We start from the raw sequence: 16,398 nt of genomic DNA on the forward strand, positions 1-16,398 counted from the left end.
TGCAGGAGACTCTATCCTATCGGGTGCAAGGGCTGTCCAAACATAGCTTACACGCCCCGTTTTAAACAGATATCGTCAAATGTAACTGGCGTTTTGGAAATTTATCAGAAATTAGGCAGGAATTGTGAAGATTTCAACTACATAAGGTAAGTGTTGCCTTGTCCCGCAATGAAAATGCAAGCCATATGTACTCCGGGGAATGGGCCTATATACAATGGTGCCGAGCGGATCGACAAATTCTCTGGTCTGACCCCGATCCGGTTTTTCAATTCTCTGGTCCGGCTCCGATCCGGCTCCGGCCGTGTCAAGAAAAAGTACTGATCCGGCTCCGGCCAAAAATGAAAAAGGCCGACCGGAAAGGCTGCGACCAAACGTGTTATTTAAATAAAGAGATCTCATTTTGTTCAAGCCTCCTAGTCATCATATTGTCAGAAACGGATTGGCTATGATTCAACGAAGTTCTCTCCGAACCAACAGAGACCGCGGGACATATCGATATGTTGGTAGCCGATACGCCAGTGGAGTGTTTGTACTTGCCCGTTGAGAGATAACCGATGACCGTTTTATTTCACATTGCACGTCATTACCAGGGCAATTTGGTATATATATGCAGATCTGCAATAAACAATATGTAGATATAATGCACCGTATAACATTAGGAGTGTCCGTTTTCAGATAGTTCCGAGCTTTGTCTTTAGTTACAGCTTAAGTTTAGAAGTCGGATTCACAACGGTTTGTGGCGGGTGAATGGCAAGATAAATTTGGTGGCGATCTCTATGACATATCGAATAGAGAAATGTAACACTGAGAAATGCTTCGCCACCCACCAAGGGGTCGCGTCCCACTGGTTGGGAAGCACTGCATTACACAGCAATTCAAAAATAGTTTCGCTCCTGTAAAAGATCTTATATACGTGCAATGTTACCCTCCAGCATATCCTTACATCAGACGTAGACTTTTTATATCGTTTGTGAATACGAGATGGTCAGCCGTGATCTTGGTGCCCCTGAGCCGCTGCAACAGTGCAAACGTGACGGATTCAAGATTCGCTGTGCACTAAATCCGGCGCTATCCGCCGAGCCAAGCACGGGGCACAGGAGAATCAAAATGGAGATGAAAATCGACCAAGCCGTTTGGATAAAGGAAAACGTGAATGGCAACAGAAACAATTTCATGTTGGCAGTAGAAAAACAAGGAACATTTCGTTTCATCACTGAAGAGCAAAGCGGACGTAAAAGATTACGACTCACGCCGAGATACCGTGACGCTATTTTGTTCGAAGTGGTCGAAGACAAGAAACGTGAATCGAGAATATTGCGCGATACGATGTCGTCCAAATACGTTTGCATCGAAGGAGAACGTTTATGTCTCGAAGAAACAATCGAACGAGCCAGTGCGTTCGAACTGGAACTCGTCAAAGGTGTTTAATTATGTTCATCCGGAGGCTCCTCATACTCATCACGAATTATTTCAAGTCGTGCGGGGTCGCAATCAACTGCAGCATGCAAGATCGTTGCCAGTTAACCACGTCCTTGTTTGAAACATGCGTTTTTTTTAGCCATGATTTACCACACACGAAAAATGACATCTGAAATTACAATACAGTACCGCTTTCATACCGCGAGTGCATGGTATGGAATGTTTGAAATGTGGTTTTCGCAAAAATCATAGGCATATCTTCATCTGCTCAAGACGCACACGACGTACAATGCGATACACAATGCGGTGTGACAGACAGATGGGAGGTTGTTTGTATTCAACAAAACAGACAGCACGACACACGGAGTATATTTCCTTTTTCTGTTATTTTTTCGGGTTTTGGCACCTGTGGTTATACTTCTTGCGTCAAAATCTCAATGGAAGAATCTTCAATCACAAATGACTGGATTCACGTTATACATTAATAACATGCGGTGGTTGCGAGATAGCGCAGTGGTGTATATAATCCGTGGCTGCAACACCAATGGGTGCGGGTTCGAGTCCGACCGATGTGGACTTCAGAATTCCTATGCCTAACTGTTGGAGGTTTATCTCGGATCCTCCTCGCCACCTCATCCGCGTAAGCGGTGTCTTACAAAAAATCCTAGAAGAGGGCCGTGCTATAAGTCGGCAATTACGGGAAAAAATAAAGAATATCGGCCTGGTGTGAACGACCATAGTAGTCGACAAACACCATGAATACAAAAAAAAAACATGCGGTACCAATGACATTGAAACATCGTAGTTCTCTTATGCATGTCACGAGTCCGCGTCTCGAGATTTCAATTCATGGATGTGATTTGCTTAATTAGAATATTTTTTGGATGATCGATGTCACTGAATGAAGCCTTGAATACACAGTGATTTTTTCGTTATATTAAGGCGAGGCCACCTAAGAAATTTTAGGTGATTTCTAATCCACCATTGGCATACGTAAATAGAAAATAAGTCGTAATTACCCGTCTTCGCGACGCCCATTTGGTATTCCATAATATTATTGACCTCGGAATAATTTGTCCGATATCATATTGAATCATTATAGACACACGCGCCGGACCAATACGTAGCTAGTCATTTTTTTTATAAGATACAACAGTGGTTATAGCTTATAGCCTTATGAGTATAGGGCGATTTTTTATTTGAGATGTCAAAATAAGTCAAAATTTTGAGCGCTAGATAAAAAAATCGTCAAAATTGCCATCTGGATTTCGTTTTATTGTATAGATGTTTGCACTGTCGGTGAGCTTATCATTTAGCATTATACTGCTTGTATCCTAATTTATAGGCTTACCGTAATAGATGGCCCGTTGTCGGCTTACTGTGAATCATAAACGGTCATATTAAACTGGAAATTTTTGAAAAGTATCCTCTTTTCAGTTTCCCAAAATGAGGTAACCCTATAAGGTAAAGATTGTCGTTACTCCAGCCGCTTGCCACCAGTCGTTCTTTCATAACTGCTAATACGGTTGATACATTTCTGTACATTATGCATAGCTTTTAAAAACATTTTCTATATACATAATTATTTATTGGGGATTTCCACATTATAATCAAAACACCAAGCCCACTAAATCGCGGAAAGCGCGGAAAAAATTCAAGATCAGTAAAATCTACCCAAAAAATCCAATTTATGTTGTTTACAAAATAATTTTGGATCGCCTACGAGCTTTGTAGATATTGAAGTCCTCTGTTTCATTTTTTGCAAAAACATGGTTATAATAGTTTGCGTGAAATCATTTGGCGTGCCATGAAAAATCATCTCGCGTGCAACAAATGGCACGCGTGCCGGGGTTTGCCGACCCCTGTACTATATTCCGTTAAGTAAATTGCAGCCTTCAGTACTGTAATATAACCATCGCATAGTGGTATAATATTTAGTTCGTTTTTCACACTTTTGTATCTCTTCATGATTGCAGAGGCGGTATAGGGAAGTGAAAGTTTCTCTAGGGGCTCGTAGATTTGCGTTATGTACATTCTGCGGGCAACAATGGACGCCGATCTCATCCCATCGCCACGAAATACACAAATAGTACGTCCGACAGACTGTTGAACAGCCCTAAAACCCGTTCAATAAACTATAATCTTCCCTTCGCACTTAAGCTGCCCTATATTTGCAAGGTGTATTCTTAGCAAAACGCTCACCTATACTCTACCTATCGACAATATGATTTACAACGATAATTTGAAATTAATAGTTTCCCATGGACTTTTTTGTTCCACCGGAACGGCCGAAGCGAGTATACCGGTTGTCCGTTTTAAAACGTTAATGGTTTTCATTATTTAATAGTTATCAGACGATTGATAGTAACACGATTAGCAAAAGCGTATCATTTCCACCCCCTCGATGCTATCATTCCACGATTAGAGTTATTTTGCACTAGAGCGCAGTTTCAATAACAATATTTACAGGACAGGCACACAAGCTCTATTTATCCATATATTTATTTTTAAATGATTGAAAGCACAAAAGTCACAGAAGCATATCGGAATAATTATTGGAAAGTTATGTGACTCACCCGATTCCGTTTCCTATTGGGTCAAGTGGGGTTAATTGAGTAATGTGTAATGGTTAATATAATGTAACTGCTTCAGTGAGTTATAAAATACCGTTCCTGAGTTTGAGTTGAACGTATAATTGCTGCGTCTTAACGAGTGTAATGTAAACTAATTCTCGCGTAGCAAGCGCGTGTTTCTTGGTGGCATATCTCAGAAATTGCATACCGCGGGCAAAGTGGTAAAATGATTTTCTAATTTGCTTTGCTAATCAGCGTAGAATTTCGTTAAGCTACGTTGATATCCGTGTATAATGGGTTGCAAGCATAAAATCATCTCGTCTCATGAGACTCCGGTTTCACATAGGTGTGATGATAAGTAACGATGAAACAAGCTTGACACGGAGTAAAATCCAAAAGCTTCGCGATAACGGTGCTTTCCAACTGCTTTCCTTGTTGACCGAAAGTAAAAGTAAGGTTGGTGAAACAATATCCAAGGCCTAGGCCTATTATAAGAGTGAGATATCGGTCTGCGAGTATCAAGGGAGTAACAAGGGAGGGCGGCAAAAGAGCAGAACTCATATATTTTACTATATTATTATTCTGTTTTCAATATTATCTCCTAATCTGAAAGAGCAGAACTCTGATATTGTACTATATTATTATTCTATTTTCAATATTATCTCCTTATCTTAATTCAGGGCTGGCGCGAGACTACTGGTCTGACAGTCGGTTTGGTATAAACTGGTATAAACAAATGCTATATAATCGTTATGATTGGCTAAGATCAGGCAGGAGTCGTAAACCTTTACAGTGCATAATCTATGTATGACGCATTCGATGAGGGCATTTGGCCTTCAGAGAACGCAACGATCGCAGTTTAATTTTCATGATTATTCAGTAATTACACATATCCCGGTCGCGCTGTAACATTTTTCCGACATCAGTGTTTGGGGTGGATATGCGATGCAGCAGAAGAAAAAGTTGATGAGAAAGTGACACTTTCAAGGTCTACCGTGCAAAGTAATTTATGGTAATGCGTGGATGATTGAGCTTGTCCGGAATATAATTCTAAAAAAAGTAAAGATGTTTTGTTAGATTTGGTTATCAGAATATGTTGCACAGTGCACAGAGCACACGATCAGTCGATCATAGTGGCGGATACAAGGCGTTCGGCATATTATACCGTGTTTCAAGTTATTCGTGAGGTTGTTGTTTGTTGAACAATCTTTTGGCGCTTATCACCTATACAGGTCATTTGCGCCACGGTAATGAATGTTATGATGTTCATAATTTTCATGCTTTTGGTATACCCTTTACGGACGACTTTCAGCATTCGTTGGGTAAGTTAACTGCCATTGCCGCGCAGGTTAGAGCTGTATTTATGAATGGGAATAGGAATTTATCCGATTTCTGCGCATGGTCAGATATTCAATAACACTTTACAATAATGGAAACAATATACCACATGAATTTAATCGGTCCAAAACGGTTTGTGCAAATAATTGTAACGTAACGCCCGAACATATCACCGCGATGTCGAAACCCGTTTTATTCGATTTACGAAAGGGGTTTCTGATTGCCTGTGAGCATTTTGAAATGACATGAGCTATTTCGCAAAATTCATTGTTAGCCTTTGTTCTGCTGCATAAGGAACACCTAATTCCAAGTAACGTGAAATATTTAACAAATACACACGCAGAACAGTGCGCATTGTGTTCATCGTTGAATTACGCATGGGTGACAAAAATTTTTGCATAACAATGTATAAATAGGCCCACCACGTCCCTATTCCGTTGGGTGCTTTCGCTATTTCGATTCATCTCGCTCGCGGCTGTACGAACTTGGAGCTCGCGCACGAGTATTGAATGCTAAACAGTTACGTCATTAGTTGTAAGATAATTTCTATTGCCAGGGTCGTCCTTTCGTCGCCTATATACGTTGAGGCAATTACTGTAACTTTAAAAAATTAAAAACGACTTTCACGTAAACGCAATTGGGTGTCCGTAGATATTAGAATTCGCTTGACCAAAAATGTAAAAAAGTTCCTAACTCCTTGCTAGGGTAAACAAGCAAAGTCAGCCGGAAGGCTGGTAGAAATGTGATACGAATTTATCAGTTATAAACGCGAGTGAATCGAAGTAGGTGCGTACTCATTGTTTTGATAGTATATCAAAAATTAAGTCGTGATTCGCTGCTGCAGAATACACAGATTGTTTTCATGGTACGTCTTGATCTTGCACTTTCATCCGAACATGCTTGACACAATGACTGAATGTTCACATCAATGTTTCTGTATAGTTTTGAGAATGTGCTCGTTATCCGAATTTTCTGGTAAGTTTAAATATTAATAATTGACTGCAAAGATTCGATATACTACTTGGCATTCCTGCATAGTTCAATACGGTCGATATCGAGATGTCATTAAATATTTTGAGAGATTTAGGTTCGGCATGTCTTTGTTGGCGTTTATCATAAATGCCGGCGTAATATTACCATAATGAAGCGGGTCATTTTATTTCTTCGTTATCAGAACAGCAGCAATTGAGTAGCTTTACGACTTGAAAGGTATAAAGCACGTCACACTGCGTAGGCGGATGGGATGTCGGTCAAAGATTGTTATAGCAAAGGATTACTCCAGATATGTGTCGCTCGAATTCCAATTGCACGTCATACCGGTACTGCAGAATGATCGCCACTCCCATAGACCTCTTCCATGCCATTTTGTTTAAATCTCTCGCCACAGTGTCACAAAGGCACTGGATTCAAAGCGATAAATTTCTCTCCAACTGATATCATGCGTACAAGTTAAATGTTTGTATTTCCCTGTCAATTTCAGTTGGCGACGATTCTAACCTAACAGATCGTATACCGCAGTGGTTCTCAACCGGGGTCCGCGAAGCATTTTCAGGGGTCCATGAAGCTGCCAAAATGGTTGATAACCTTATTTGCATTTTTTTAATTAGAGAAATTACAAGGCAGTTTCGCTTCATAACTTGTAAAACTACGTCTGATATGAAATATTCTAGCGTCCAAACTCATTTTAATTTCCAAACTGCCAATAGCCTACTGATACAAACATATTGCTGTTTAGAGATGTTTAGTTGGGGTTTTGGAAAAAAATTGTTTACGAAAATTCATTTTCTCCTGTGATATACCTATCCGCTGTTCCAGAATAACTTCAAGATGAGCTGCTAGATAGAAATGACAAATTTGGACGTCTGTTTCCCAATTTTGATGTCATACATGTTGCGATCATTCCCAAAAGTGTCGTCGGCAGCGTTGCGCGTTATTATTACATTCGGTACCCCCCATATTTGTGGAAATGGATGTTCGACATTCGTTCATATCAAATGACCGCGTATTTAAAGAAATTTAGCTACAGAATTCGCTTTGAAATCATAAAAGTATTCCTAATTTAAACATAAAAGGTATATAGGATATGATGTTATTTTTAAGAATGGTCATTTTGTTGCTGTTCACCACTAGCCTACAGTTGATATTTTCATCGGACAGATGACGGTTGCACAATAATAGAGGGCGGGGTCCGTGAATGTACAGAAGGGGCCGCGAAGACAAAAAGGCTGATAACAACTGGTATAACCTTTACACTACATGACAATCTCAAACGTGACCGAGTCTACCATTTGATACCGCATGGGTGCAGGAGACTCTATCCTATCGGGTGAAGGGCGGTCCAAACCTAGCCTATACGCACCGATTGAAACAGATATCGTCAAATGTAACTGGCATTTTGGAAATTTATCAGAAAGTAGGCAAGAAGTGGAAAGATTTCAACTATATAGGGTCATTGTTGCCTTGTCTCACAATGAAACTGCAAGCCATATGTACTCCGGGGAATGGGCCTATACACAAACTCGAAGTGGTCCTGTTCATATGAAATTTAGACTAGACACGAAAACAATCGAAATGCCAAATCCTTCGATATCGGTTTATGGAATCATGGTGACTACGAACCTTATAATCGTCACGGATTCGAGGCAAATTATGTAGTTATATACAGTCGACTATACTTAATTCAGACACCGGATAACCCGGACAACAGCTTTATTCCGCCAGAAATTCTCAGGAACGAAGTACGTGACAGTCACATCGTCGCAGCCTGATCACCTGCTTGTCGGCACTAAACAAATGGACAGATCTTGGATTACACAATTAAATTTTATATGAAGCTTCCGGGCTATCACTTATCAAGCTGTAACGGATAGATTTGTATCTTCATTGAAGAGAGTTTTAGGGTGTCTTGATGAGCGTCAGCTCGAAAGGCTGCGACCGAATGTGATATTTAAATAAAGAGATCAGATTTTGTTTGAACCTCCTAGTCATCCTCTTGTCAGAAAACGGATTGGCTATGATTCAACAAAGTTCTCTCCGAACCAACCGAGGCTGCGGCCGCGGGAAATATCGTTATGTTGGTAGCCGATACGCCAGTGGAGTGTGTGTACTTGCACGTTGAGAGATAACCGATGACCGTTTTATTTCACATTGCACGTCTTCACCAGGGCAATTTGGTATGACTTTGCAGATATACAATAAACAATATGTAGATATAATGCACCGTAACAGTAGAGGAGTCCGTTTTCAGACTGTGTCGAGCTTTGGATCTAGTTACACAGTTTAGAAGTCGGACTCACGAAGGCATTTAGTGGTGGGTGATTGGAAGGTGAAATTTGACATTAGACAGTTTGGTTTTCCAGCGACGATATATACAATACCTAGTTCCTGTATAATTATTTGTGGGAATATCGACAGGGGAAATTCTCTTTCTCTGACAGTATTGCAGAGACGCATTCAAGTTCCGTATAGATGGAAATTCTCAGACCGAACTGCTCTGTAATTAGGGTTGCATTTAAAACAAACGGTGTTTTAAAACACTTCGTTTAAAACAGTGTTTTAAACAAATGCCTTCAAAAAATGTTTTTTTTTAACGTTGTCTGATTATGCCATAATTGTGTAAATAGATAGATAGATAGATTCATTTGGCTAATACGTCCGAAAAAACATGAAGTATGAGCCTACAGACGATTTGCACCCAAAATAGTCGACGTATACGTTGCAGGGTGGCTGGGACCCTCGAAATTGTCGTCGGTTCAACAGTTTTTGCACGTAGATATAGAATATAGATCATTGGAACGGAATGGGTGTTCTGATGATGATGACCGCCGACTGTAAAAATGCTGCATAATGATGTAGTCCTGGTTAAAGATATTTTCGGTCTGTTTATGACAGTGCTCGGAAGCCCTTATCGCCGAAGGAGCCATATTTGCCCTATATGTTCAATTGTCAATGCCAATCCACTGTGACGTCACAATTGAATATTCGTGACGTCAGGGCTGAAAAAACAGAAACAACAACAATAAAAACGTGTTTTAAACAAGGGCCTTGGGGTGGACAATGGACATGATGCGTGAAAACATGAGATACATCGATCCAATAGACACATTCGAGATTGTCGTTTCGTTTCAGTTCAGTACTCGGGCTAGGAAAATCGAGTACCTGACTGATTCGATTTCGAATCTAATATTGGGCTTCGAGTCGAGCATTCTAGTATTATTGACTATGGCAGTATGAATGATAGGGAAAGTTCAGATAGGCACCTTTTCTTTTCCACCGCAAGGAACATATTGCCAACTCTTCTTCGCCTTTAATATGATTTTGTATTTTGACCACACCTATTTCATTCTCCTTTGTGACAATAAGGGTTGCATTTAAAACAAAAATAAATTTTAAACAAAAATGTTTAAAACATGGCCCTTGTTTAAAACGTGTTTTTTTTAGCCACGACGCCACGACGCCTCCTACAGAGGCTGTGTAATATTAATGCTTTTGCCACATATATCGCACTGAAGTACCATAACATTGGATACACTTTCCGTACATCGGTATGTCTTCATGAATTATGATTACCGTGTGCGGCATCGTGTCCAGCGAGGTGCGGGTTTCTTCTCCCGGGGCCCGCGGATTTAGCTTTTGCGCCATGTGCAATCTGTCGGCAATAACGGATGCCACGGCCATCCCATTGCCAATGAATATAATGCCCTCCACTCCCAATTCATTCCGATTGCGTCCATGTAGCTACTTCCAAGGTAAGGCCTATATGTGCTGTTATATAGAATGATCATCGTGGTTTTCACTTAAATGCACTTGAAAACTATAAGGGGAACTATATACTCTCTCAGTGATAGTTCAATATCTTTTATTGAAGAGGTCTCATATAAAACAAATGTTTCGAAATAGTATCTACCAGCACTGGATTCTCAAACTTCGAGCCCGAGCGCAATGTGTTCTGTGCATCTGAATATTCACTATTCAATTATTTTTGTCTTTTTCCACCTGTGGTTATTTATACTTCCTTGCTTCAAAATCTCAATGGAAAAATCTTCAAAATGATTGGATTCATTTTCCTGGCTGCATATAATGAAGCATTGAATAGGGCCTATACCGTGAATATTTTCGTGATATTCAGACTAGGCCACCCAAGAAGTTTCAGGTAATTTCTAGCCCCGCGCCCGCGGCGCATTTCCCCGTCATTGCGATGCCCATTTGACACCCAATATTATGATGAACAATAATAGCTATGAATAATTTGTTCGATATCATATTGAAGCAGTATGGATAACACACTCCGGACCAATATTTAGCGATTCATCTCCTAATTCAACGTACCATGATGCGCAGGAGGTCATATTATATGAGAATGATATCAAGTCATGCATAGCAATGGCCTAGCATATTTTACAGGATAAGAGAGAGAGAGAGAATCTTTATTCGTATACATTACATATCAACATAACACTACACAAATGTAACAGTGAAATGTGACATGCAAGGTAGACGGGAGGCTCGATATGACGTAGTCTTCAGAGCCGAGCCACCCGGGACAGGAGCCATTTTCACAGTCGATAACTAATGAATAAAAAATGAAATTAAAATAAACTAACGAACGAAAGGAAAAATAAGACACAGTATCATGGACCAATTTGAAATACAATGCAAATACAATTCAGTGGTAGTTAGAGATAAGAGAATGAAAACATTGTTTTTTAAAAGCACAAGAGTCTAAATTGCGGAGATTAGGTGGCAGCTTACTCCAAACATTGACACCAATAAAACTGATCGAATTTTGTACTAGACTGGTAGAGTGGTGTTGCACAGACAGAGACAAGTTAGAAGAAAATCTGGTATGATGTTGGTGGGTATCTGAAGGATAACTTGTTCCTTTAGTAGCAAACTAAACTCATATTCTATCGCGATATCAATCAAATGAAGATATTCGACGATTTATTCAAATAACAGTGAAAAATAAAAAAGTTTGATGTATTACAAAAGATGCTGAAGTCACCATCTGGAAATGTTTTGTTTGTAACAGTAGAATATTATGATATCTATAAAACTATGATCTGATTCGTATAGAGCGGCAAAAATCGCGATTAAATATCGTGGAAACTGAGTTGATCGTATGCAATTGACCAAATACAAAAAAAAATGAATAGATAAGCTATTAAACAGTGGGGTCTTCCCAAGGCAATGGGTTAAAAGTATCATCATCCATCGGTACATCGAAGTCTGGAACAAACTTTTCTTTTTCGGGATTTACCCTATCACAATGAGAATCGATTGCTGATGCGTATAGCCCTGTAAACAGTATACGAGATTTATAGTTGCATGCTCCGGAACACCAAGAAGAGACTTTGGTATTCATATGAATCAATGTGTTTGGTCCTAGTTCTACCGAAATAGCAACGAGACGAAGTAGTCCATGTAATGTAACCGCGATGCACCCACAGAAATGAACGATTTAAAACTGTTGATTTCTTTGTTGTCATAATTTCGGGATGAACAAGCTCCAATGGCCTATGTGCTGATGTATAGCTTATTTAAACGCGGTGTAATATTAAAACGGCTGCCCGACATTTGAGCATGTGAAAAAATGAAAAACGACTGTTGAACATACGACTCAATAACATGGGGACACATGATCATGGTTATACATGAGCTGGGCACACATTAGCATGATGACACATGAGCACGGGGGACACATCAATATGGTGCCATATCAGCATGGGGACACCTGAGTGTAGCGACACATTAGCGAGGGGATATATCGGCATGGTGACCCATCGGCATTGGGACATATGAGCATGGAGACACATAAACATGGGGACACATCCGCATGCTAGAATTTCGGGATGAATAAGCTCTAATGGCTGATTTTATGCCTATATGTGCTGGTGTAGGCCTATAGCTTACTTAAACGCAGTGTAGTATTAAAACATGTCCATATTCATACCTATGCAAGCAGCATAGTTGATCATGTGAGCGATGTAATTTTGCTCATGCACGCCTGTAATCATATGCGCCATCGGGCCGCTGCTGAAGGCCGGTACATCTTCAGCACTGTGACTCTCGGCAGGTAAAGGTATAGCTGCTTGAAATACGTGTTTTGTGTTTGCTGCAAAATACATCATTTTCACTTAGTTTTATTCCCTTTCGGTATGTAAAATGGAAGGGGTTCAATACCTACTGACCCCGCAGTTACGCCAGGGCGACCGCCATAGGGCTTGGCCCCGGGGCCATTGGCATACGTGGCTCCTGTGAAGAATTTACCGTCTCTCGCTTTGCGTGGTCTTCGATTATTTGGAGACAGACCTGGAAACGAAAACCAGTTATTATTACTATACCTGAGAATTCTACTTACGGTAATATACGTGATTAATTTTAGGAACATTTGACATAGGCTACTGTAGAAACCAAAGCAAATATTTTCAAATAATGAAACATCAGATCTCATCCTGAAGTCTTCAGGCATGAGCACACTATTTATTGGATTACTGATGATGGGTAGCGGTACCGCGTTGTTGATATTTCCGCCATACACGGGGACGGACGTTTTTATTAATGGTATTGTGATGATTCAACATTGCGTACATTCATAAAGCGCCAGGTCAGGCCATCTACCATTGTGTATTGCATTTGTCCGCATCGCCACGGATTCGCTTCTTGTTAGGATTGGGAGATTGCTATTTTAGACAACAGCTTGTGTGTGATTTTTCAGTAATAGTCATCCTCCATTCGTTTCTACATATCCTGATGCTACGTTTTATATTTAAATGATAAAACAGAGCATTGTGAGGAATTAACCGCTTTTGCGAATCTGATGAAAAATGTCCGCCGATTTGGGCAACGCAGCCAACGATGAAGCCATTCGGCGCAAGAACATGATTTCCTTCTTACAACATTGCTATATATTACAGTTGAAATGGTGAATTCAGGCACCAAACATGTTCACAGCGCAATTTCCACAATATAGTCACGGCCAAACCGTAAAAAAGTGAATGAGTAAGGCCTTGAGTCTGCCCACGGCTTGACTCGGAAAACACTTGCTCAAACGCTGCATTTTGAGATCGACTCCAACCTCAGATCGTCATTGAATACCATAACCACAAAAGTGCAACTCGAAAGATCGCTAAGTTCGACTCGAGTCGAACTCAGACTCGTTGTCTCGCTTGGCTTTCTGAATACCGATTCTTACGCAATGTTGATGCAAAAGGAATCTGAGCGCTGAGTAAGGTTTCTTGAATACGGGCCTCACTTGAGGAGACCGGAAGTATAGCCAGTGTGTGAAATAACAATGACTGGACATTGGACAGTGGACATTCTACACACTACAGTTTACGAAACGAAATTCACTGCCAGAGGGAGAAAGAATAAAATAGTCGTATATTCGCTATCCAAATCACGCTATGCCGTTTTTTTCTTTGTTCACTTACCTAAAATTGGATTACCACGAACCGTGGTTCCGCCACCTATTGTGAATACATGCCCATGATCTGCAGTGGCAATAATCAAAGTATCAGAGTCGGACGTGAGATTTTTCGCAACCTGTTAAATGTTAAAATTACTTGCTACATACTCTTGCAGAGTTGCAAAAAAGGAGTAACATTATTTCCTAAAATCGACTGTGTCGTATAGATCGTACCTGCACGGCTTCTTCGAGTTGCACAAATTCCTCCATAGCGTAATGAGCCAAGCCTTTATGATGAGCTTTATCTATTAAACCCGACTCCACGAGTAAAAAAAATCCGTCTTTGTTTTTCTGGAGAATCTGGATAGCCTGTGGTGTTGGAATACGAATAGTAAGCAGACGTCGGGTACAATTTAGGCAGATATAGTCGTAGTTTATATTTAGAAATGGATGATGACATGTCTTTCGCACATTGGAAATGACTAACGCCGTGTCATACGTCTTGAAAACGTAACAAGGCGCATGGAGATGCGGCCCTCATAGAGTTAGTGAAACTGATATCTAGGAAGAGATGTAGTATTTTCTGTTCCTCTTCCGCAATCCTACCTTCTTAGTCATATCCGGCAACGAAGGCTCGCCTTTTGCGACATCTGACGACTTGTCGAGAGCATAATTCATTTCGAAGGGGTTGAATAAGCCCATCAGGTTATCGGTGTTTTCCGGATCGACGGCGTCGAATTCCTCTTTATTCCAGACGTAGCTGTAATTGGAAAGGCGAAAACTTCGAACCATGAATATAGCACGCTGTCGGTGTAATACCCAAGCAGTGGTAATTTACTATGACAATAATTTGGATATGGGTAGGCCTACTACAAAATACAACTGCAAACTATTTATAATTTGTCTTTTTTCGAAATGCGAGTCAGTGCTAATCGTATATTTGTCCCCTGCATTATGATAATTGAAAATATTTTCGATGACATTTTTACGTCCACTTGCAGTATTTTTGACATGTCTTGGGAAATGCGAATTCTACTTATCATTGTATACGAAATTTAACTTTTACTACAGCTTGAGTAGCATTTAACGCTGACTACTTTGACCACCTTTGACATTTGTCCATTGACTCTACGAGACAACACAACACACCTAGAACGTCTTTTTCCGAGCAACCATTCGGTAATTAAGTTTCTCCCGTCTCTGCGGTCTCCCTTTTGAGCCATCCCTGAATACGCTTCGTCCGACGTTCCGAGAGGCCGCATATGAGCACGGCCGCCACCGAGTATTACCTGTGTAACACGCATGCTGCTTTCATACGCTGACATATTATGGATCACAGTAGCGACTTACGTTTATTCCTTTGTTATCAACAAGTTGTCTGGATATGTCTCGGCAGCCTTGTCTCTTGGCTGAGGCAGGTAGCTTTGCGTCCGAGTACCATCCGCGGCTAGGCGACTTCGCGTAGGCCGCTGCGGGCGTGGCGTGTTGTACTCTGGTAGTCGTAACAACACCGGTAGATTTACCTAATGATTTTAACACACTGTAAGACTACGTTGCCTGATCCCAAGTGGAATGGTAATAATGCTCACCGGCGGCAATGGCGTTTTCTAGTACGGAGGCTGCCGAATGTCGTTTGATCGATGCACAGTTCCGCGAGCTCGCTAGCGCCGATACTCCCAGCATTGAGGATCTTGTTTTAATTCCGCAAAGAAGTGCAGTAGCAGTAGCCGCACTGTCTGGCGTTTGATGATCAACTGAAAAACGCGGGATAGGTTGAAAATCAACGAAGAAGTTTGAAGTACATAGAACTCTGACGGTAACCTACAATCCTGCATGGAGTCCGTTCACTAACATGATGCATTAGTTTATACGTTGCATGTAATAATGCCATGGTTATTGAACACCGTTTGCGTTATTAAATAGTTTGTGACACTATAGCGTAGCTAAATATCTGATTATCCAGAAGTGTTGCCTCCGCAAAGAAATGCGACAACACGTCAATCTGATTTCTTTACCGCTGTATGTTTTCATGATTCCCAAATGCGGCATAGCGTCGAGCGATGTGAGCGTCTCTTCTCCAGGGGCACGGGGATTTTGCTTTTGCGCTTTGTGCATTCTACCGGCGACAACAGACGCCAAACTCATCCCATCGCCAATAAATAATATAACGTTTTTTGCTTTATTGGTGTTGAGCTCGTTGAACTTGATAATGCTGTTGAAAACGTCTTCTGCTCCCAATTCATCCCAATAGCTTCCGTGTAGCTCTTTCCTTGGTATGGGACCTGTAATGTATCATGTTATTCAGTAAAACGCGCTTGAGGGCTTTAAAGACTATTGAATTCTCATATTGGTAGGGCATGGTAGGTAATGGATCTCATTCAATCAATAATACAGGAATCAATCCCTGGTTCTTACCTTGACCCATGCATAATCCAAGCATCATCAATAAAAGCATCACCGAACAAGTTCGGCCTGAAATTCCCATAATTTTATTGATATAGTTCTATTATTAATTAGTATAAAAGTCGATTCTGAAAATCAAATAAAAAATTGTCACGCGTTACACAGCCCCTCAGTTGACCACGCGTTGACTGTAAATCAAGCAACAAACTCTTTTTAACCCGAAGTATCTGAATAAGGTTTCGTTGACGGAAGTAACAT

General features: G+C 40.7%; 2 protein-coding genes across 2 annotated transcripts; one reads left to right on the forward strand and one right to left on the reverse strand.

The window, feature by feature from the left end:
* The first annotated feature begins 691 nt into the window (after positions 1-691).
* LOC145458723 (uncharacterized) lies at positions 692-1,624 on the forward strand. The gene is made up of 2 exons (XM_080337181.1): positions 692-996; positions 1,036-1,624. Exons 1-2 carry the CDS (start codon positions 982-984, stop codon positions 1,426-1,428), a joined length of 408 nt encoding a protein of 135 aa, XP_080193307.1. The 5' UTR covers positions 692-981; the 3' UTR covers positions 1,429-1,624.
* A 9,111-nt stretch (positions 1,625-10,735) lies between these two features.
* On the reverse strand, positions 10,736-16,279 carry LOC145458724 (alkaline phosphatase-like). Its single transcript, XM_080337182.1, has 11 exons — positions 16,153-16,279; positions 15,753-16,019; positions 15,327-15,491; positions 15,088-15,260; positions 14,887-15,026; positions 14,344-14,497; positions 13,972-14,106; positions 13,763-13,874; positions 12,513-12,641; positions 12,283-12,444; positions 10,736-11,627 (listed from the first exon to the last, which is right to left on the reverse strand). Exons 1-11 carry the CDS (start codon positions 16,220-16,222, stop codon positions 11,494-11,496), a joined length of 1,641 nt encoding a protein of 546 aa, XP_080193308.1. The 5' UTR covers positions 16,223-16,279; the 3' UTR covers positions 10,736-11,493.
* Between the last annotated feature and the right edge of the window lie 119 nt (positions 16,280-16,398).

This window comes from Botryllus schlosseri, chromosome 16 (genome assembly GCF_051294905.1).
Source record: "Botryllus schlosseri isolate E-star chromosome 16, Bs_hap1, whole genome shotgun sequence".
NCBI lineage: Eukaryota > Metazoa > Chordata > Ascidiacea > Stolidobranchia > Styelidae > Botryllus > Botryllus schlosseri.

What these genes read in the sequence shown, in the direction of transcription:
- LOC145458724 (XM_080337182.1), bottom strand. Translation starts at nt 16,222, where the DNA reads ATGGGAATTTCAGGCCGAACTTGTTCGGTGATGCTTTTATTGATGATG. An exon ending in AGAAAACGCCATTGCCGCCG is followed by an intron (nt 15,261 to 15,326) that starts GTGAGCATTATT and finishes TAAAATCATTAG; the next exon opens with GTAAATCTACCGGTGTTGTT. An exon ending in AACTCGAAGAAGCCGTGCAG is followed by an intron (nt 13,875 to 13,971) that starts GTACGATCTATA and finishes AACATTTAACAG; the next exon opens with GTTGCGAAAAATCTCACGTC.